The sequence below is a fragment of the Leucoraja erinacea genome, chromosome 28 (genome assembly GCF_028641065.1).
Source record: "Leucoraja erinacea ecotype New England chromosome 28, Leri_hhj_1, whole genome shotgun sequence".
NCBI lineage: Eukaryota > Metazoa > Chordata > Chondrichthyes > Rajiformes > Rajidae > Leucoraja > Leucoraja erinaceus.
In genome coordinates, this window is record NC_073404.1 from 30,307,199 (window position 1) to 30,331,627 (window position 24,429).

At 43.1% G+C, this 24,429-nt stretch overlaps 1 protein-coding gene across 1 annotated transcript in view; it reads right to left on the bottom strand.

The window, feature by feature from the left end:
* The window catches only part of myo18ab (myosin XVIIIA b), a 173,495-nt gene that overhangs the window by 134,145 nt on the left and 14,921 nt on the right, over positions 1 to 24,429 (bottom strand). Inside the window, exon 2 of the mRNA XM_055657428.1 lies at positions 22,944 to 24,114. Coding sequence (XP_055513403.1) covers positions 22,944 to 23,954 — 1,011 coding nt within the window. The 5' untranslated portion in view covers positions 23,955 to 24,114. The remainder of the gene's footprint in view (positions 1 to 22,943; positions 24,115 to 24,429) is intronic.

The following is a 24,429-nucleotide window of genomic DNA, read 5'->3' on the forward strand; positions in this document are numbered from 1 at the left end:
CCTATTCCTTCGCTCCATAGATGCTGCCTCACCCGCTGAGTTTCTCCAGCATTTTTGCCTACCTTCGATTTTTCCAGCATCTGCAGTTCCTTCTTAAACATTGTGAGTAGTATCACTTTGCCTCTCATTATTGCAATGCGCAAAAGTAGTTATTAAATCTAACTGAAAGTCAGAAGAGTTCTGATTGCTCGTTCTCCACAAAGCAAGATAGTTTAGTTTAGTTTAGTTTAGAGATACAGTACAGAAACAGGCTCTTCAGCCCACGGAGTCCGCACTGACCAGCGATCACCCCGCACACTAACACTATCCTACACACACTAGGGACAATTTACAATTATACCAATCCAATTAACCCACAAACCTGTACGTCTTTGGAGAGTGGGAGGAAACCGGAGATCCCAGAGAAAACCCATGCAGATCACGGGGAGAATGTAAGACTCTGTACAGACAGCACCCGTAGTCAGGGTCAAACCTGGGCCTCTAACGCTGTAAAGCAGCAACTCTACTGCTGTGCCACCGTTCCACCGGGTCCGTCTGTCTTTTCGTCTTTTTTGTTATTTTTAGTGTGTTTTTAAAAGTATGTGCTAATGTTCTCTGGCTTGTTTTATATAGGGCGTAGGGTGGGTGGGCAGTGGGGAGGGAGTGACGGGGGGAACTTTTTTTTCAATTTCTTACCTTCCCGGAGATGAGAATGTTTTCTGGATGGTATCTCCGGTCACTCTGCGGCCTAACATCATGGAGCTGGAGGCCTTGTTCGAGATTAACTTTGAGCCTACCACGGGGCTGTGGACTTACCATCGGAGCTTGCAATCCCTTGCCTGAGATCCAACATCAAAGAGCTCGCAGTCTCGGGTAGAGAATATGGCCGGGAAGCTCCAAAGTCACAAGAGGTTTGACTAGCCCCGACCCGGGTCCGATCGCCCGGCGCGGGAAGCTGAGCTCCGCCCAATGCGGGAGCTTGATTGCCTCGACGCGGAAGACCCGACCACCGGCTGGGAGGCCAAGATCGTCCCATCAATGAAAGGCTCGTGGCCCCCGACCGCAGGAGAACAAAGAAGGGAAGAGATTGAACTATTTTTTCACCTTCCATCACAGTGAGGAATGTGGAGGTGTCACTGAGGTGGATGTTTAAGTTAAAATGTATTTGTGTGTGTTGTTGCTATTTATTGGTAAGACTGTGTGGCAAATATAATTCCTCGTATGTTGCAAAACATACTTGGCTATGAAAGTATGATTATGATTTGTTTTTATTTGATTGTTGTATTTTAAAAATGAATTTGTATTATTATAATAAAAAGAACCAATTTCTACAAGCATTGGTGTACAGTAAAGCATAATAGCCCAATGTGTGAAATGTTATAGCCAACACTTTCACACTCCTACAATAATAACTTTAATGTCAGTGTCAGTACAAGTTAGCAGTTTGTACAAGTTATAGAAATAAACCAATTAACAGTATTACCAACTTACTAAACATTCTTTAAACCTCATCACCAGTAGCTACAAATGTTGGTTCATACGAGGATTCAACAATTGAATGTGCATGAACCCATATATAAAGAACGATGAGTACATGTATGATCATTTATCTGGCCTTCTGCTCTGGCACTGTCGAGTTTGTGTCGCTACTGGTCTTTGAAACGAGCCAAAACGAATAAAAATAACAGTTCCATATTTGCAAACTCAGCTTTGCTCAGTTTTGCAATTTTGCCGAGCGCAAAACGTTAACTGATTGTTTAAAACTAATCCAAGTATAAAGAAGAGAATGCAGCTATAGGATTTTGTATTGTTAAAAGTGATTGGGAACAGAACAGGGAGGCACGGTGGGGCAGCGGTAGAGTTGCTGCCTTACAGCGCTCGCAGTGCCGGAGACCCGGGTTCAATCCCCGATACGGGTGATGCCTGTACGGAATTTAACGTTCTCCCCCTGACCGCGCGAGTTTTCTCCGAGATCTTCAGTTTCCTCCCAAACTCCAAAGTTGTACAGGCTTGGTATAAGTGTAAATTGTCCCTGGTGTGTGTGGGATAGTGTTAACATGTGGGGATCGCTGGTCACTGCAGACTCGTTGGGTTGAATCCTGCTCTCTAGGGATGCCGCCTGTCCCGCTGAGTTACTCCAGCATTTTGTGTCTATCTTTCATCGAAAAAGGAGTTCTATTCTCTCCAAACTGCAATTGCCAAAATGATCCTGTAATTCCATGAAAGTTTAATTGCTTCAATGCACATGTACACTTGCTTCTAGTTTCCACTCAATGCTCTGTGATATTAATTTGTAGCTCCTTCAATTATTCATATTTGTTTGTAGCGATTAATAACCTCACCAGCACTAACTTGCTACTTCACAATTCATTCATATCTGCTCCAGGAAAGGCAGCAGATTCATTTTCACTGTTTTGCAGTGTAGATTGGGACAATGCAAAAAGGAGATCATTTGGTTAACTGCATCTGGTTTGGATATCTGAAAAAGATCTTTATAATTTGTCCAACTCCCAAGACTCTCTCCCCAGGCCAAACATATTTCTTTCCATGAAGATAGACACAAAATGCTGTAGTAACTCAGCAGGACAGGCAGCATCTCTGGAGAGAAGGAATGGGTGACGGTTCGGGTCGAGACCCTTCTTCAGACTGAAATTAGAGAGGAGAGGGAGACACAGAGATAAGGAAGAGGAAGGTGTCAAAATGAGACATCAAAGGCGATAAGGTTCACGGAAAATGTTGAATAGATCATTGTTAGCTGTGAGAAGGTGATAACAAAACACATATTATTTCAAAGGCACATGTACAATTTGGCTTTGAAGTTTCATCCAGGTGAACACGGTGTAATAATCATTTCTTCACATCGCCCCCAGAAGTGAGGACGCCGCTGCCGAGGGAAGGAACAATGGAGGACCCGGAGTGGGGGGGACCACCGTGAGGGAGGGGGGAAGAACAAAGGGAGACCTGTAGAATTTGTAACTTTATACACGCCCTTTATGGGCGACTATTTATATACCTCGCGTATGCAGGCAAAGAATTTCACTGTGACTTGTCACATGTGACAATAAAGTAGTCAATTCAATTCCATTCCAATCATCTCAAGTCCATCTCCACTATTTACTAACTGTCGTGCCAATAGAAACTTGGGCACGGAAATTCTTTTGTGTAGCGCAATATGTATGTGTACTGCGTGACTGGATTTGTTATGTTTGGTAAAGGGAATAAGGAATTTACTACAGGGATCAATATATCTAACATTTTCCTTCCGAGTCCTCCATGCATCCAAAACACAGTCCTGACACAGACACAAAACCCTGGAGTAACTCATCGGGTCAGATGACATTTCCATCCGGCACTTAAATTCACTTGGACCATCTCCGACATCTCCCCACCGTTTCTAGATCTCACCGTCTCCATCACAGGAAGCAGACTATTGTTTGTTTAAGTAGTTTACACCCCAGCGGTATGAACATTGACTTCTCTATACTTCAGATATTATGCCCCTGTCCCACTTAGGAAACCTGAACGGAAACCTCTGGAGACTTTGCGCCCTACCCAAGTTTTCCGTGCGGTTCCTGGAGGTTGCAGGTGGTTGCCGGAGGTTGCAGGTAGTGGAAGTAGGTAGGGAGACTGACAAAAACCTCCGGGAACCTTGGGTGGGGCGTAAAGTCTCCAGAGGTTTCCGTTCATGTTTCCTACTGTCTCCGCCTACATTCTATCTTTGTCCCCGCCCCCTCCCCAGACATCAGTCTGACGAAGGGTCTCGACCCCAAACGTCGCCCATTCCTTCTCTCCAGAAATGCTGCCTCACCTCTCCTGAAATGCTGCCTCACCCGCTGAGTTACTCCAGCTCTTTGTGTCTACCTTCAGGTCAGACGACATCTCTAGCGAAAAAGAATAGGTGACATTTCAGGTCGGAAGTCTTCTTCAGGGTGAAGAAAGGTCTCAACCCAAAAACGTTACCTATTCCTTTTCTCCAGAGATGCAGCCTGTCCCGCTGAGTTACTCCAGCATTTTGTGCCTATCCTCGGTGTAAACCAGCGACTGCAGTTCCTTCCTACACAGTAACAGCACACATGCAACGGTGCTTTTGTTGAATAATAAAACTATCACTTAAAACATCATTTAACTCCTTTGTGAATAATGAAACAATCGTCTAAAACCTATTAATTATGCATGTAAAGTAATGTAAAGCACTTTGTGTAGGATTAAAATAGGCAAATTGATCTTTCTTTCAAAAATCATTTTCTAGTGGAATAACAAGGGGAGCTGTTTCAGCAGGTGCTGAAATTCAGCAGCATTTTCTCCAGTCTGACAAAGTAATAAGAATCCATTTTTTTCTACCCTGAGAAACCAGTGATAATAGCTTATTTCACTGAGAGCTTATAGCCTGAAAAGGGGGCTCAAACCTATTCCTTTTCTCCACAGAAGCTGCCCGACCCGCTGAGTTACTCCAGCATTTTGTGTCTATCTTCGGTGTAAACCAGCATCTGCAGTTATTTCCTACACATAATAGCTTATTTTTGCCCAACCTTCCCAGAGGAGGAATTGACATCATTTTATTATTCAGTCAAACTTAAATAACCTAGAACTCGGTAGGTTCTGGGTGCTATTGTATAAGTAAATACACTAGCTACCTTTAGTCAGAGGGTGGTGAATCTGTGGAATTCTTTGCCACAGAAGGCTGTGGAGGTCAAGTCAGTGGATATTTTTAAGACAGAGATAGATAGATAGATAGATTAGGTACACAAAATTGCTGGAGAAACTCAGTGGGTGCAGCAGCATCTATGGAGCGAAGGAAATAGGCGACGTTTCGGGCCGAAACCCTTCTTCAGACGGATAGATAGATTCTTGATTAGTACGGGTGTCAGGGGTTATGGGGAGAAGGCAGGAGAATGGGGTTAGGAGAGAGAGATAGATCAGCCCTGATGAATGGTGGTGTAGACTTGATGGGTCAAATGGCCTAATTCTGCTCCTATCACTTATGACCTTATAATTAGATCACCAAAAAAATTGGATAGGTCAAAAAATGACCCCATATATACAGGACTCTAACTTTATGAAGTACTAATATTTTAGCCCAAGACAGTATATTGAATTGCGAAGACTTGCTATATGCAGACCTATATCACAGTCAGAAGAATCAACAGAGAAAGGAAGATTAACAGACACATTGCTGCCAACTGATCTGATCCAATGTAGTCTTATTAAATTTGAAGCAGGTCAAATTATTTGCTTTGCTTAAATTATTAAATTAACTTGAGTTTTGCATTAATAAACTAAACCTAAATCTCTTACTAAGTTAGTTTGCATATGAATAATTTAAAATCCAATATACAACCTCTCCAATGTCACCAACCATTATTCCCCACTCCACTACAGAACAGGCTGTTGTATACATGTTAACTTTCCCTTGTGACAATGATACTTTATTGTCACTTGTACCTAGCTAGGTACCGTGACCAGCGCCAACAAAGTTACGAAAAGCATTCATCTTCCGCCCCCTCCACCCCCCCACTCCTTCCCTCCACCTCCATCCTTCCCTCCATCCCCCCCCCTTCCTTCCCTCCACCTCCCACCTCCTTCCCTCCCCACCCCCCACTCCTTCCCCCACCCCCCCCCCCCCCCCCACTCCTTCCTTCCTCCTTAGGGTCCTCCTTAGTTGTCGGCGGGTGCCCACACACCGGGTCCCCTGGCATCCATGCAGCATGCTGCTCGGTTTTTATTAATTTTCATTCCACAGGCCAGGCCAATTCACACCCACAATCTCAAATTAATTATCAAAACAGGATGAGGAGGAGGTGGAGGAGGAGAGCAATGATCAACATTATCAGAGAGCGATTAGGGAAGTAGGAAAAACAAATCATGTGTTTCAGTGCAGAGACTGGCGGCACAAGGATAATGCACTAACCACATAAAGAGAAACTCCTGGCATTTGTAAGCTGTGGTCAGGAAAAGGCAAGCAAATGAGGGGGAGTAGGCTGGGAGCGCAGGAGGATGAGGGGTGATCATATAGAGGTGTATAAAATCATGAGGGGAATAGATCGGGTAGATGCACAGAGTCTCTTGCCCAGAGTTGGGGAATCGAGGACCAGAGGACACAGGTTTAAGGTGATGGGGAAAAGATTTAGTAGGAATCTGAGGGGTAACTTTTTTCATAGAAATGGTGGCTGGTGTATGGAACGAGCTGCCAGAGGAGGTAGTTGAGGCCGGGACTATCCTAACGTTTAAGAAATAGTTATGTACATGGATAGGTCAGGTTTGGAGGGATATGGGCCAACGATAGGCAGGTGGGACTAGTGTAGCTGGGACATGTTGGCCAGTGTGGGTAAGCTGGGCCGAAGTTTCCATGCTGTATCACTCTATAACTGTGAGTCCAAATGCCAGAACTGCGGATGAAATCAGTACTCAGAATGGGACAACATTCACAGCATAGTGCAATGGCTGCATGACTCAATGTACACAATGGTAAGGAGGATGTAGGAAGTTCCAACCAGCAGGTAACTTGCATTTCCATCCCTCAGTCAACTGCGTCCTTTAAACACAAAGTGCTGGAGTAACTCAGTGGGTCAGGCAGCATCTCTGTAGAAAAAGGATGGGCGACGTTTCAGGTCGGAACCCTTCTTCAGACCCCAACCCGAAATGTCACCAATTATTTTTCGCCAGAGATGCTGCCTGATCCGCTGAGTTACTCCAGCACTTTGTGTCCATCATCGGAATAAACCAGCATCTGCAGTTCCTTCCTACACATCCTATGCGTCTTCTGTTATACAGCTGCCGACGGCTTATATTTCAGCTGCCACGGAACTAGACATGGATATCAGGCATCATGAATCTTCTTCAGAAATGAACCCTGAATGAAGCTCTGAAAAACTAATCTCGATAAAGTTAGCCTTGAGAGAACAAAGACACACCAAGGTGCGGGTGTTTAAGTAGGAACTGCAGATACTGGAAAAATCGAAGGCAAAAATGCCGGAGAAACGCAGCATCTATGGAGCAAAAGAATAGGCAACGTTTCAGGTCGAGACCCTTCTTCAGACAGATGTGGGGGGGGAGAAGAAAGGAAGAGGCGCAGATTGGTGTTTTGCAGCAGCAAAGGGCATCAGTTCACTTTCATTTTAGTTTATTGTCACGTGTACCGAGGTACGGTGAAATGCTTTTGTTGTGTGCTAACCAGTCAGCGGAAAAACAGGGTTTCGGCCCGAAACGTTGCCTATAGATGCTGCCTCACCCGCTGAGTTTCTCCAGCATTTTTGTCCACCAGCAGAAAGACAATACATGATTACAATTGAGCCATTTACAGTGCATAGATAATAGGGGCATGCTATGTATTAACTCCTCACATCATGGACACAGGGACAGATTAATCTCCAGGGTAGCAGGTTGCTGATCTGACAAAGCAAGAATTGGCTGCCAAGGGAACAACAGAGTCACTAAGGAACAAAGAACTGTTTTACTTGGTTCTGACAGTGGGTGCATAGTCAGAAGTCATAGCAAGCACATACCCAAGTGCCGTCAAGTGTTTCAAAGGAATTGAGAAGACTTAAATAGATCCATGAATAGATAAAAGATGTCAGCATTTTACCTTTGCTATTCCATCACTGACCTTAGATGCACAACAACACGAGACTATGACAATCAAACCTTGCTGGATTTTGAGTTTATTGTAGGTGGACAGTTCTGTGGATTCCAGGCCCGTAATGGTCTCTGCTTCAATCCAAATGCACCTTATTATGTCAGGTTTACACTTTTCCCTTGTGTTGCCAGGACCTGCGCTGAGCATCACCGGGCGTTATAACATGGCGGCACGGTGGTACAGCAGTAAAGTTGCTGTCTTACAGCTCCAGAGACCCGGGTTCGATCCTGACTATGGATGCTGTACAGAGTTTGTACGTTCTCCCCGTGACCTGCGTGGGTTTTCTCCAGGAGCTCCGGTTTCCTCCCACCCGCCAAAGACATGCAGGTTTGTAGACTAATTAGCTCGGTATAATTGTAAATTGTCCCTAGCGTGTGTAGGATAGTGTTAGTGTACGGGGATTGCTGGTCGGCGCGGACTTGGTGGGCTGAAGGGCCTGTTTCCACGCTAACTTGTGAACTAAGTACAACTTGTAAACTAAGTTAATGCTGCCAATGCTAATTCTTTTCAGCACTTCGGAGGGCAAGATTCTTCACTTGATTCCACAGTTGAGATGTTATTATAAGAACAATATTGACACAATACTATCAATGCCATAACAAAACTACACATTGGCTAAATACAGCCTTGGGTAATGTTCAGGAATTCTTGAACTCTTACAAGAAAGCAGTGCTTTTTTTGGCTCAGTATGCAAGGTCAACTGAAGTTATCCTTTTGACAGCAGCTTTTTATCGCGGGTCCTTATCTACTGAGACCAAAGGCTGCGGTGTAATATACGGCAGGCCGTGAACTGTGGAGCAAAATGTTCATGGGAATCTGTGTAATTAAACAGTCTCATGTAGGATAGGAAGGAACTGCAGATGCTGGTTTAAATCGAAGATAGACACAAAATGCTGGAGTAACTCAGCGGGACAGGCAGCATCTCTGGAGAGAAGAAATGGGTGACGTTTCGGGTCGAGACCCTTCTTCAGACTTTTTTGCATATCTTTCATTCATTTGTTCTATATTTCTCTACATCACTGTCTCTATCTCTCGTTTACCTTTTCCCTGACTCAGCCTGAAGAAGGGTCTGGACCTGAAACGTCACCCATTCCTTCTGTCCAGAGTTACTCCAGCATTTTGTAATTAAACTGTCTCTATTTTCAGCTCTAGGAAGGGCCTCTCTTCTTCTCCTCATTATCCTGATGCACTGGAACTTCCCGTAGCTGCTGTTGACCCATCTCTTGGCACACTCCTGCAGGCAAGGGACAAGGTTTCCTGACGGTTATGTTATGCGGGATACACGGACAATAATTATGAAGACGACCCATTTTGATGCTATATAACGCATTCCAAAGTTGCGTGGACAACAAAATCTTATTTTGAGTAACACAATGGCAGGGTCCTGACCTGCTAGGGTTGAAGTAACAGGAGTTAGAAACCAGGGAAACGGAACATTTTAATTCTCCTAAGATTTAGCCACTGAATCAATGTGGTCTAATTATATTCCTATCACTTATGACCTTATGACAGCCTCTCAGTTATATTGATCAGAAAACCAGTCTGAAGAAGGGTCTCGACCCAAAACGTCACATTTCCTTCTCTCCAGAGATGCTGCCTGTCCCGCTGAGTTACTCCAGCATTTTGAGTCTACCTTCAATTTTAACCAGCATCTGCAGTTCTTTCCTACACAGAAAACCAGTTAAAGCGTGTTTCAGGCACAATGGAATGAAGCTGAGACAAGGAAAATGACTGCGAGCATGGTCTTGACATAAATGCAGAGCAATCCAGGAATGCTGCAGTCCTCAAAAATAACATCATATATCATCTTTGGCGCGTGCCTTGTGAAAAACCTTAATCCGCAGAGACAAAGCTGCTGAAACAGGTTGTGAGGAGGCAGAGATTGCCTGGAGCCTTGAAGCATGAGCACCCATGGATCCCAATAGCGAGCAGGCATATTTCAAAATGCACAAAAGTATGAACGGCTTATTAAATCACAGCTACAAATAACATGCAGAACAATGAAAATTTGATGCCCACACAAGGGCTTTGGATGAATGACATTAGCGAGTGTCCAGGTATTAATTGAGTGATTGATTGAAAGACACAGCTTGGAACAGAGGGAAACAGAGTCCACGCTGACCAGCGATCGCTCGTTTACACCAGTTGACTCCCGACACACTACGGGAAATTTATACCGAACAATCGACCAACAAACCCGCCCTCACGTCTTTGGGATGTGGGAGGAAATGGAGCACTCGGAGTAAACCCACGCAATTACAGGGAGAACGTACAAACTCCACACAGACAACAACTGAGGTGAGGATTGAACTCGGGTCTCTGGCACTGTAAGGCAGCAGCCCTACCATCTGCGCTACTGTACTGCCCCAAAGCTAGTGCAGCTCCAGTCGACTCTGATCTCTCATGATGTCAGTGTGGAATTGGCACATTCTCTTTAACATGGGTTTATTCCCTGGTGTGTTAATTTCTTCCCGCAGCCCAACAATGCAAATGACTCCCACTTTAAATGGGTGGCAAGAGAATAAAGGGTTGTTATTTGGCATGTATGAGAGGCAAGATGCAGAAAAATATTGATGCCATTGTTCTGAGGCATCATATAAATGAAGAATAGCTTCCTTCTTTTTGTATGGGCATGTGTTGATGAATACATATTGGTATCAGTATAGTATTGTACATGTACATACACCATCAGAAATGTATACATTGGGACTTTTCAAATGAACACTAAACTAATTAGAGGGCTTCTCCAGCTCATCAAATGGCAGATTTATGTTCAGCCTTTACATACAAATTGCTTTATATACTTTAGTTTAGATTTAACCTCAGAGACCGCGCGTGGAAACAGGCCCTTCCGCCCAGCGAGTCTGCACCGACTAACACTAACACTACCCTACACACTAGGGACAATTTACAGAAGCCAATTAACCTACAAACTTATATGCCTTTGGCGGGTGAGAGGAACCCTGAGAAGCCCACACGGTCACATAGAGAGAACACACAAACTCGGTACAGCCAGCACCCTTTGTCAGGATCGAACTGGGTCGTGGTTGGGTGATGATGTGGAGTTGCCTGTTGCTGTGGGACTGCAGGTTACTCCTGCTCTGTGGCAACTTGATCACAGCCACATTTGTAATTTGCAAACCGTTCAGGTCAGGAAGAGCTTATAAGAATGGGAGGTAGACAAAAGTGCTGGGGAAACTCAGCGGGTGCAGCAGCATCTATGGAGCGAAGGAAATAGGCAACGTTTTGGGACGAAACCCGGAAGGGTTTCGGCCCGAAACGTTGCCTATTTCCTTCAGGATTTCGGGTCTGAAGAAGGGTTTCGTCCCGAAACGTTGCCTATTTCCTTCGCTCCATAGATGCTGCTGCACCCGCTGAGTTTCTCCAGCACTTTTGTCTACCTTCGATATTCCAGCATCTGCAGTTCCGTCTTAAACAATTATAAGAATGGGACACTGCCGAAAACAGGGGGTGGCCTACACGTTATTATATAATACTCAATATTGTAGAATGATAAATACTTGTATAAAAGCCAATGTTAAAATGTGGGTTGATTTTTTTTACAGAAATACATATTAACAATCTTTGTCCAAGGAGGGCGGCACGGTGGCGCAGCGGTAGAGTTGCTGCCTCACGGCGCCAAAGACCCAGGTTCAATCCTGAATACGGTGCTGTCTGTACGGAGTTTGTACATTCTCACTGTGACCGTGTGGGTTTTCGCAGGTTTCCTCACACACTCCAAGGCATACAGGTTTGTAGTTTAATTAGCATCTGTAAATTGTCCCTAGTGTGTAGGATAGTGTCACTGGTCAGCGCAGACTCGATGGGCAGAAGGGCCTGCTTCCATGATATATCTCTAAAGTAAAATCTAAAGTATATAAATCAAATATTGTGAACCATCACCTTACCCATCGCCATTCTGAACTGTACAATCATTTATGCCTTTTCAGGTATTTTGCAGTAAATTGGAAATGAAAAAAAGCCTATACAGAATTTAACTGCAAGGAAAAGCATGGCGAATTTTAAGAATTTACTGAAGACAATCGCATACATATTCTATGGCTAGGAATTTGTTACTGTGATATCAAGGATAGATGATGCAAAATGAAGTAATCGAATGTAACAATAGTTTTAAATAAGATTACTAAAAATTCTAAAACCACATTTCAACATGAAAGGACTTTCAGCTCTGAATATTGCTCAGATTACATAAACAGAAACCACAGACAAACCCACATCCTCACTCTGAAAATATATTTACAATTGTTCCTTTCCAAGTTCTCAATAGGACCTTCATAGTTGAAGAATGTATTCATTCTCTTTTAAAGCAGAAATTACATCTGTTCACAAATGTTTCTTGCACAGCACACTGCAAACATAGAATAATTCTCCAACGTCTGTTCCAAGAAGATATACAGATCGCAGAGTTCAATCCACCAAACCTCTTTCTTCCCCCGTCTACCCACGACTGAGAATCTTAAAATTCATCAATTCATAAATGTCCACCTTGTGAAAATCAGACACAATGGTCACTTCTGCCCAGTAAACAAACATGACAAGTCAACCATTGGTGGGTCGGTCCCATGAGACAGTGAAATTGGAATTCTTATTTATGAAACATCAATTATTATATTCGGCATGAAAGCATTTTAAGATATGAAGGAAAATGGAAATGTATAAGGGACTGGAGACATTTCCTCCTGAAATAACTCCCATTACTTTATTTTCACCTAGCCACACGTTAGAGTGTACATTCATCCATCAATGATTGGTAACTTCGTTTTGAGCTTTTCCACAGTATTTAAATGGCAAATAATTAAGCAATGTTTATTTATCTTTAAGGATTCTTTGCCAACATCGGCGTTGAGTTCAATGTTTCACAAATTACATCGTCCATTAAACTAGCCTAGGGTAAACCTGTGTCATGCTGCCAAGCCCTGCAAGAATTTTACATACCTCAAAGTTTTATTTTTCTAAACTCAATTGGGAGCGGGGCTGTAAATCGCCCGGCACGGCCTAAAATGGCCGTGGGACTTATCATCGCCCGCCTGGGGCTTGGACATCGGGAGAGAAATGGAAAACAGGGGAGAGAAAAGACTTTGCCTTCCATCACAGTGGGTTCACTGTGATGGATGTTTTTGTAAATGAAATTGTGTGTATGTCTGTAGGATATTGTCTTTGTTTGTACGGCTGTGGAAACGGGGTTCCGTTTGAGCCTCACTGAGGTGTAAATGACATGTAATAAATATTGATTGATTGATTGATATTGATTGAATACAGGCCCAAGATGAGAAACAAAAAGCTGGAGTAACTCAGCGGGTCAGGCAGCCTGCTTAATCCCTCCTCATATAAAGATTCCATCATCCCAGGAATCAAATTGGCCCATCTTTGTTGCACACCACCAATCTCAATTATACCTTTCCTTAGATTTGGGGAGTGAGGATGGGCACAATATTCTAGGTTGGTCTTACTCACACCCAACATTATAGCACCAAGATGCCTTATTTCTTGTATGTAATCCCCTTCTAATAAGATACCAAAGCATCATTGCCTTTATAACAGATTGCAGTGGCCGCATTTCAGCAATTCATACATTGTTTTTTATCTCTCTACACTATCGGCTATATCTCTTGTTTCCCTTTTCCCTGACTAGTCTGAAGAAAGGTCTCGACCCGAAACGTCACCCATTCCTCCACTCCAGAGATGCTGCCTGTCCCGCTGAGTTACTCCAGCATTTTGGTCTATGAAAGGATACTAAAGTCCCTCAAAAAGAACATTGACATCATGCCATCTGGAAAGGAATTAAAAGTGACATGGATCAGCTAGAAACCGTCAACTGTGCTTCTGGTATGGGATTAAAATGCACATCTGGCCACAACAGCTTTAGGAAGTGCCTCCAACATAAATTAAATAATTTTAAAACGACCTTGATTTGAGAGTTCATTATTTCCCAATTTCTGCTGATTTGATCACTATTTTTGCATTATTAATACACAGACCTCAGTAAATCTACCTCTTTGATGACCCTCGGACCATCCTTGCTCGGACTTTGCCGGCTTTACCTTGCACTAAACGTCATTCCCTTATCGTGTATCTATACACCGTAAATGGACCGATTGGAATCATGTTTTGTCTTTCTGCTGACTGGTTAGCACACAACAAAATCTTGTCACTGTACCTTGGTACATGTGGCAGTAAGCTAAACTGAACTAAACACTGCTGCTCTACAAGCCACGCTGTTTATGTGCAAACTTGACCCACAAGAACTATTGTGTAGAGAATGCTACTAACTGCTCGTGCAAAAGTGAAATACAATTAAGCTTTAACCCAATGTTGATCTATAAAACTGCTTAGTGGCCGCTCTTGTCTAGAGAAAGCTAACTTTATGCAAAAGATTTGTCATTTACTTGTATTACTATTTTGGATAAAAACATATAAAAATATAAGTAAAAATAATGCTATTTTATGTTCTGCTTTATCTACATCTAGACATTTGAAAAGCTAATGAAAATTATTTCTGCTTTTCAGAGTAAGAATTCTTGAATGAGTCATAGTCATACAGCAAGGAAAAGGCCCTTCAGCACAATTCGTCCATGCTGTCTGAGATATAACCATATAACAATTACAGCACGGAAACAGGCCCTACAAGTCCGTGCCGAACACTTATTTTCCCCTAGTCCCATCTACCTTTTGTCTATCTTCGCTAATCCCATTTTGCTGTATTTGGCCCACATCCCTCTATTAGTTTCCTTCATGTCAAATAAGCATGTATCTATCCAAATGCTTTTGAAATAGTGCGATTCTACCTGTCTCTACTACTTCATCTGGCAGCTTGTTCCATATACCCACCGCCCAAAGTGCATTAAACTTGCCACTTAAAACTACATTCAATATTTCCCCTCTCAATTTAAACACATGTCCTCTAGTTTTAGACTCACCTAGAGTTTTAAAAAATGTAATCAACCCCTATCTATATCTATGTCCCTCATGTTTGTATAAACCTCTCTAAACCTTTTAACCCCTCAGCCCTCTGCACTCTGGTGAGAATAATCCCAGCCTAGCCAATCTCTCATTGCAACTAACGCCCTCCAATCCAGGCAAAATCCTGGTGAATCTCAAAAGTGTGGACTGATGGCCTCATACTGGAGAAGCTGAGCACATTGCATCGATGTCTGGTCCGAGCAGCATTGGAAAGGTTCTCAACCCAAAACACACTCAATGTCTGTGGAGAAATTTGAGGTCAGTGGCAATGTCAATAATTTCTCCAGGAAAATAGGCGGCAGCAGGATGAATTTGCAATGCCTTGAGAGATATGAAATTCTTTAAAACTTTTTCTCAAACACAAAACGTTATTTCGTGCAAACAAGAGACCAACTCCAAAATCATCTGTTGGGCACTCAGGAAAAAAGCATTTTCAAATGCAACTCATCCTGACAGAATGTTGACTATATTGCACATAGTTCATTGTTCTTTACTTTTCTTCCTTGAATATTTGTTCTATATTATAAATAAAAGATGAATTACCTCAAGTTTTTGCAATTAGTTATGCAAAGTTACTACAAATTCTGTGCTACAACGGGATCAACCTTAACGACGGTGTTTTATTTGTGAACAATAAAGAACCAGATTCATTCCCATGAACTGTTGTTGCCCAAACAGTTCGTAAACCAAAAATGTGGCCGCAGACCAAGTTCTCACACAGCAGTAGAGGCCTCCAGCCCACAACAGCCGCCACATAGGGTCTGCCGGTCTCAGTGGCGGCAGCGGTAGAGTTGCTGTCGGGACACCGGCAGAGACCCGGGTTGGATCCTCACTACGGGTGCTGTTGGTACGGAGTTTGTACGTTCTCCCCGTGACCGGCATCTCCATTTTCCTCCCACACTCCAAAGACGTACAGGTTTGTAGGCAGACAGACAGATAGATAGACAGACAGATAGACAGATAGACAGATAGACAGATAGACAGATAGACAGATAGACAGATAGACAGATAGATAGATAGATAGATAGATAGAAAGAATTTTATTTGCCACACAACCAGAGTCGGTGGTAATTGGGTTGCCAGCAGCGGTACAATAATAAAGAACACACAACCACAATAAAAATGTAACACAAACATCCACCACAGCATTCATCACTGTGGTGGAAGGCACAGAGATTGGTCAGACCTCCTCCATTTCCCCCCGTGGTCGGGACCTCCACCTCCGCAGCCGTTGCTGCGGGTGTCCAGATGGTAAGGGACAAAGTCAAAGTCAAGGTAAGTCCTGCATCGGCTCTTCCCCACCGGAGACCGCAGCTTCAGGCTGGTGTAGGCCGCAGGCCGGCGGTTGAAGATTTAAGGTTCCCGCCGCGCCGCAGCAAGAAGCACCGCAGACCGCAGGGCTGATGGTCGAAGCTCCCCTCCAGGGGTGATGGTAAGTCCATGCCGGCCCCGCGGTAGAAGTTGGCCGCAGGCAGGCAGTGATGGCTTCTTCTTCCCCCGGGTCCCCCACGAGGGATCCCGGGCTGTAGACGCCACACCAGCTGGAGCTGTGCAGACCGCGGCTTCAGGCTGCCGGCTGCCCTGGGCCAGCGAAACGGAGTATAAATTGTAAATTATCCCAAATTGTAGGGTAGTGTTAGTGTGCGGGGATCACCGGTCGGCGCGGGCTCGGTGGGCCGAAGGGCCTGTTTCTGCGCTGTCTCTCCAAACTATACAAAATCCTACTTGGATGTATGGGCCGTACATAAGTGGGGAATTCGTACGATGGGGAGGAGCTAATATCGGTTGACAGTTTGCATGTCAGTTCTGGATGCAATCAAAAAGTTACAAACTTTGCATCAATAGCAAGCAAAACAACATTAAAAATAATCAAGCAAATGATCAAAGAGTTTGGAGTATTAAAATTACCACGAGGTCTTCCAATGAATAATATCTCTTTTCAGGAACCATGTGTCCAGTTGTTTACCATAAAGTTTTAAAAATAAATATATGAAGTATTGTTCAGATTTAGTTTTCATATACTTTACAGGGAATTAAAGCTCTCACCCCAAAACACAGTAAAAGTGTGTAGAGAGATTTGAGGTCACTGGTATTGCCAATACCTTCTTCGGGAAAACAGACAGCAGCAAAGTGAATTCGCAATGTCTTGGTAGATATGGAATTGTTCAAAAAAAATTCTCAAAAAATAAAAAATTTATTTCTTGCAAACAAGAGACCAACTAAAACCATCTGTCAGGCACTGCGAGGTAAAGAACTTCAAATGCAATTTTATCTACCAAGTACAGTATCAATAATAAGCTGAACATTAAAAATATTAAATGGTATTTTTAATATTCTAAACTAATAGCTAAATAGTTTAGAATATTAAAAATACTATTTAATATAATCTAGTTTCAAAAACTGTCATAGTCATAATCATAATGTGTGGAAACAGGCCGTTCGGCCCAACTTGCCCACACCGACCAACATGTCACATCTATACTAGTCCCACCTGCCTGTTTGGCCCATATCCCTCTAAGCCTATCCTATCCAAGTAAAGGGCCTGTCCCACTGTACGAGGTAATTCAAGAGCTCTCCCGAGTTTTAAAAAAAAAATCAAATTCGTGGTAAGCACATAGACTGTACGTAGAGGGTACGTCGGAGCTCAGGACGTCTCTTAGCGGCTCATAATGCTAACGGCAGGTACTCGGGAAACGCGGTAAGCTCGTGAAGATTTTTCAACATGTTGAAAAATGTCCACGAGAGCCCCGAGTACCTACAAGCAGCCATTACCGTAATTCTCCGAGTTTGAATTAGGGGAAACTCGGGAGAATTAGCTCGTACAGTGGGACAGCCCCTTAGCTATCTAAATGTTTCTTACACATTGCGATTGTACCTGCCTTAACTATTTCCTCTGGCAGCTTGTTCCATACATCCACCACCCCTTGTGTGGAAAGGTTATCCCTCAGGTTCCTATTAACATGGTGCCCAATACATAACTCAATTCTTTAAATGTGGCCTCCCCAGCGTCTTAGACAACTGTAACTGCCAACTTCTACGTGCCTCGCTGTTTACCAGAAAGTTTGAAAAATATATAAAAAGTATTGTTCAGATTTTGTTTTCATATATTTTACAGGTCTCAAACCAAATCAAATGCAATCTATCCTATTTCTAAGCTGAAAGATCAACATGAGCTATATATAAACTTTTGAAATGACTGTTAAGTAAGACAAAGTATTGCAGGAATTCTGCACTTCCTGTGTAGTGCATCTCACATCTCTACAATCAGCAGCACAGGCTTTACTTGGCAGTCAGCGGCCGATGGGAGCGCAGCGGGACCACAGTGAGGGGGAAGAGCAATGGAGGACCCGGCATAAGGGAGGGAGGGGGAAGAACAACGGAGGACCCGGCGTGGGGGGGACTGCTGTGGGGGAGGGGGGAGGACAATGGGGAGGGAGGGGGGGTGAGAGGCGGGAGAACGATGGACAATGGGGACCCGGCGTGCGGGAACCGCTGTGGGGGAGGGGGGGGGGGTGAGGCAGGAGAACGATGGACAATGGGGACCCGGAGTGCGGGAACCGCTGTGGGGAAGGGGAGAAGAACAAAGGAGGAGTCGCCCTACTTTGTAACTTTGTCAGTGCCTTAGGTCACCATTTATATACCTTGTTTGTACAAGCAAAGATTATCACTTTGCCTTGTCACATGTGACAATAAGGTATTCCATTCGATGGTCACAGTGGCGCAGCGGTAGAGTTGCTGCCTTACAGCGAATGCAGCGCCGGAGACCTGGGTTCCATCCCGGCTACGGGTGCTGTCTGTACGGAGTTTGTACGTTCTCCCCGTGACCCGCGTGGCTTTTCTCCGAGATCTTCGATTTCCTCCCACACTCCAACGACGTACAGATTTGTCGGTTAATTGGCTTGGTAAAATGTAAACATTTTCCCTCGTGTGTGGAGGATAGTCTTGGTGTGCGGGGATCGCTGGTCAGTGCAGACCCAGTGGGCCAAAGGGCCTGTTTCCATGCTGTATCTCTAAACTAAACTAAACATTCCATTCTTGGAAGTAGTCTTCAAATTGTTTCCTGATAACCCAGTGACAGCATATTTTATGAATACAAAGCCCTGTTTCTGGTCAACGTTCCGTGCAAATTTATTTCGTAACTACAATTCAAACTGCAAAATAACTTCTCCAACTAGAATGTGTGAAACCACCTGCCTTAAATAAAAATTCCAAAAATACCAGGGAGGGAAAGATGTTTTCAAAACCGCACTTGGGGTGGGCAGGCAGTTTCCGCACAGAACTGTTTGTGTTGTTAATTCCTATTTCACTCTGTATAATGGTATGTTTAAAAAAAATATATAATCCATTCAGAGAGGGATGGTAAAGGAGTGCAGTTTGAGCAAATAACCTGAAGTAATGTTTCCGACAAAACATCTCAAAAAATACAAGGAACAGTCTGTTGCTTTTACAACGAAGCACTATAGCTTTTAGTTTAGTTTAGTTTAGAGATTCAGCGCGGGAACAGGCCCTTGGGCCCACTGAGTCCGTGCCGGCCAGCAATCCCTGCACATTAACACTATCCTACACACACTGGGGACAATTTACATTTATATCTATTTATGCTAATTAACCTACAAACCTGCACGTCTTTGGAGTGTGGGAGGAAACCGAAGATCTCGGAGAAAACCCAAACAGGTCACGGGGAGAACGCACAAACTCCGTACAGGCGGCACCCGTAGTCGGGCTCGAACCCGGGTCTCCAGCGCTGCACGCGCTGTAAGGCAGTAACTCTACCACTGTTCCGCCCGTTTATAGTCCAAATATATGGCACTGACCACCTGGAATGTGGTGGGACCTATAGAAGGAAACCATTTCTGAAATCCAAATTACATAAAACCATCAGCTGGAACTGGGGCCTCATAAAGTAACAAACTATGTCCCTTTTACCACAGGAATTAAACGGGATCAGCGTCATCACATTTGCGAAAGATTTAGGTATGCCATACATATTACTCGCAGCAGGGAGGAGGAAGAGAACTGGCTTTAAGAAGGGCAAACATGAGCTTGAAACAATGTAAAGCAGATGTATGAAATGATTCATTTTGTTGGGATCAGTGAAAAACTATGTTGACTAAATGATATAATTTTGAAGATGCGGGTAACTGAGATCCATGTATATGTTTATATCGTTGAAGACGGTAAGCAGAAGCATGAATCAATCCGTAGTTTTATACACAGATGCCACTAGACTTTAGGAAGGGTATCGAGGGGGTAGAGACCTAGATGAGTTAATACCGGAAATACAAGACTAGTTATTTAGAGTCAGGATTGTTTTCCTTTGAAGGCAGTTAATGGATGTGTGATTAGATTAGATTAGATTAGAGATTTGTTACAATAAATAAAAAGACACTGTGTCTGCATGAAGGGCCAGGATCATCAGTCATAAACTTAAGTTAATCAACTAATAGTTTGAGATAAGGGCAGATTTTTTTTTAAATACCATGTGTGGAAATCTGGAATGCACTCCCTAAAGGGTGGTGGTACGAACTGGAAAGCAAAGTAGATACATCATTTCAATCCAATCGTGATGTTTCCATAACTAGCCTTTGTGTTACTCTTTCTAAAGCACACAAAAAAACTGATATATTACAAATGTGTATATACAAAGTAACACATTTATTTTTGTGTCAAGAGATTAATTTTGCTCGAGTGCCTATTCCAACTTTTTATGAAATCATTAATAATTTCTACTTTCACCACCCCCTTTGAGAACTCCAGATAATACCATTATCATCAAAAACCCTTTCTCACATCCCCTCTGTATTTGCATCTCATGTCCACAACTTAAACCTAGACCAAATACACAAATGACTTGGTCGTAAACGTAAACAGTTTGGGTAGTAGGTTTGCAGATGACAAGATTGCTGGGATCACAGACTGAAAGGCTATCAAAGTATGCAATGGGATATGGATCAGCTGCAGAAATGGACAGAGAAATGGCAGATGGGCTTTAATCCGAGCAAATGTGAGTTGTTACACTTTGGCAGGTCAAGTGTAAGGTGAAAATATGTCCCCTTAACAGCATTGAAGACAGAGGGATCTTGAGGTCCAAGTCCATAATTCCCTGAAACACTGGTAGAGTGGCAAAGAAGGCATTTAGCAGGCTTGCTATCAGAGGTCAGGGCATCGAGTGTAAAAGTCAGGAAGTCATGATATGATGCAGCTTTATAGGACTTTGATCAGACTGCATTTGGAGCATTGCGTGCAGTTCTGGTCACCCCATTACAGGAAAGTTATAGGGCTTTGGACAGGGTGCAAAGGTTTCCCAGAATGATGCTGGATTAGTCAATGTTAGCCACAGGGAGCAATTGGACAGACTTGGATTGTTTTTTCTGGAAAGCCAGAGGTTGCGGGAGAACGTGATTGAAGTATATGAAATTATCAAAGTCAGAATGACAAAATTAAATACTAGAGGACATAGCTTTAAGGTGAGAGGGGTAATGTTTAAAGATGTGCGGGGCTAGTCTGTTTTTTCACACAGTGGGTGGTGAACGCCTGGAATAAGGCATGTCATAAGTGATAGGAGTAGAATTAGAGCATTCGGCGCATCATGCCTACTCTGCCATTTAATCATGGCTGATCTATCTCTCCCTCCTAACCCCATTCTCCTGCCTTCTCCCCATAACCCCTGACATTGCCTCTGCAGCCTCGACGACCTTCACAAGCAATGCTCTAATGCACCCAGGTGACATATTTAGGCAGAAATTCATGCCTCTACAAGGTGAAAACATTTAAATTTTTAAACAAGGTTTGGCATTAGATGGTTTCCAGCAAAACTGAAAATTCTATCATTTTGAGGGTAATGTCTATTCAAATTATTCAGAACAAAACAAAATTGTATTCACATCACATTATTTTGAAGTTTCTGGCCTTAATTGATTACATTTATACCTCACGCTGCCTCGGCAAGGACAGCAGCATAATCAAGGACGAGTCACACCCTGGCCACTCCCTTTTCTCCCCTCTCCCATTGGGCAAAAGGTACAGAAGTGTGAAAACGTACACCTCCAGATTCAGGGACAGTTTCTTCCCGGCTGTTATCAGGCAACTGAATCATCCTACCACAAACAGAGAGCGGTCCTGAACTACTATCTACCTCATTGGTGATCCTCGGACTATCCATGATCAGACTTTGCTGGCTTTATCTGGCACTAAACGTTATTCCCTTATCATGTATCTATACACTGTAAATGGATCCATTGTGACCATGTATTGTCTTTCTGCTGACTGGTTAGCAAGCAACAAAAGCTTTTCACTGTACCTCGGTACACGTAACAATAAACTAAACTGAACTAATTTTATACCAGTTTTTGAACCAGTGAAATTGTAGGAAATATAAGATGAGGTGGAGTTGTTATAAACTGCTGCTTATGAGCGGTTACAAACTGAAATGTATTTGATGCACATCTCATGGGATCAACAAATGAATATGAAAGACCAAGGAAATCCATGCACCAGAGTGTCTTCAGTTTTTTGTGCAGACATTTGGATCAAGTCCGAGCATCTCTGGATACGTCAATATCACACAAATGCAGAATCCAGGTGTACAAAGAATCTGTGTCCCTAGCCCTATTGTATACCATGCCAGCTTTTATTTACGACTGTAATTAAAAAGTATACTTGGTCTCCTGTAAAACAAGCTCTCCATTTACTACGGCATGATGGCCCATCAGCAACTTCACTCCAATTTTAATTTTAAACATCCAATGTAAATTAACAAAGTAAATTTAAATATGGCAGTATCATGAAAGTCAATTAAAATGTGAGGATATAAACACAGAGGTGCAACAAGGATAATATAATATGTTACTTATGATTAACTTTCAATAACTATTGTATTGCTGCTTTTTTTTCTTACATTTTGCTTTATTCAGTTATGCTATTCGAAGAATGCTGGTTAAAAACACGTCATATCTTTAAAGATTCTATGAAGTGCTCCAGCATTAATTGAAATGCAAACATTTTTTATGCTTTTGTGATTAGCTACAGCAAAAAAAAAAGTCACAAATATACATGCCCAGCAAGTTGTTATGAACGCCACAATTTATGGAGCCATTTGCTTTTATAATGTGCACATTTGCAACTTTTGAAGATCCATACCATAAAAAACACAAAGTTTAATATAATCCCACTGCACAATGAGAAATGGTAATGGTTCAGTTATGGAATGCCAGAAATATGTCAATAGCTTTTAGCAGAATCTTTGATTTGATAAAGATGAAAGAAGTAAAAAGCCCTTCAGTGATTTGGACAATAGTTTCAAGGATGTAGACGGGATAAAAGCAAGAGCTACATCTGGTTTAGTACTTACACTAAAAGCATCTCGACGAATCCCTTTGTGGGTTCGCAACCAAGATCGACTGAGTTCGTTCAACTCGGGTATCGGCTGCACTTTCAATCTCACGGTGTCTCCAGACTGACGGATCATCTCCACTATCTCGTCCCGTGATTTATTTTCAACGTTTTTGCCGTTAATTTCCACCAGTCTGTCGCCAGGCACCAGACCCAAGGCCAGGTCTTTGGTGCCAGCTCCAGGCTCTGCAAAATGAACCATCCTGCGGTACACTTGTCCATCGGGGCCCCTGTCCAGCATGGTGGTTCTCCGCAAAGAGAAACCAAAGTCTCCCGTGTTTCTTCTCTGCAGGACGAGTTCTCGAGGCTCTGTCGGCAAAGGTGGTACCACGGGGGGCAATCTCAAATCAGCAGCAAAGATTTTATCTACAACCTCAGGAAGGTGAATATCGGGACCTTCCATTAACGCTGCACTTGATGCATTCCCTGGCATTTCTTCCAGGTACTCAAGAAGTAGGTTTTCATTCCTCATCTCGACCTGCGGTGAAGGAGTTGCAGAGTTTTCCGATGGAGTTGATATTTCTGACGTCGTTTCTTCTCGATTCTTGTGCGAAAAAGAGAATCTTTTAACTAACTGGACTGAATTCTGTTTAGCCAGAGAGCCAAATAAAGCTGCTCGCTGTAGTACCGATCCCTTCAAACTGCTGTCATCTATTTTGAGGTCATCACTAGAACTGGCCGTACTCAACTGTTCAGAATCAAAAATCATGCTTCCCCGATTACTAACTGAGTCTGAATCAATGTCAGTGAGATTGAGATCAGAACTGCTGGCCACTTTTATTGGGATTGGGGCAGAGATTTCCAGTTTGGCCTTCGATTCCCGCTTTGAAGATCGACTCAAATTAAAGAGTCCTCTACGAAGGCCAACTTCCTCGAGGCTTTTCAATTCCGATGCAGACATTTTCTCCCGCTTTTCCTTTTTGTCTTTCTTTTCCTTTTTGTCTTTGTCTTTTTTAATTAGGTTAAACATGTTTAAAAAGTTCACTTTGGGGCGCCAATTATTAAGAGAATGGGGAAAAGGTCATTTAACAAAGATGGGGTCTTTATCTTAAAAGGTACAACTGAAAATCAGAGAGAGAGCAACGTTTCTTTGTGATCAGGTGTGGCCGACCGGTTAGGATGTCGTGTATCTGAAATGACATCAAAATAATAGTTACAATAGAAATACAAACATATTTAGGAATAGTACAGTTGGTGTTGTGTATCTGAGATGACATAGAAATCATTGTTTTAGTTTACTTCAGAGATACAGCGCAGAAACAGGCCCTTTGGCCCACCGAGTCCGCCCCTACCAACGATCCCCGCACATTAACACACACTAGGGACAATTTTTCAAACATTTATACAAAGCCAATTATAACCTACAAATCTGTATGTGGGAGTAAACCGAAGATCTCGGTGAAAACCCACACAGTAACGGAAAGAACGTACAAGCTCCGTACAGT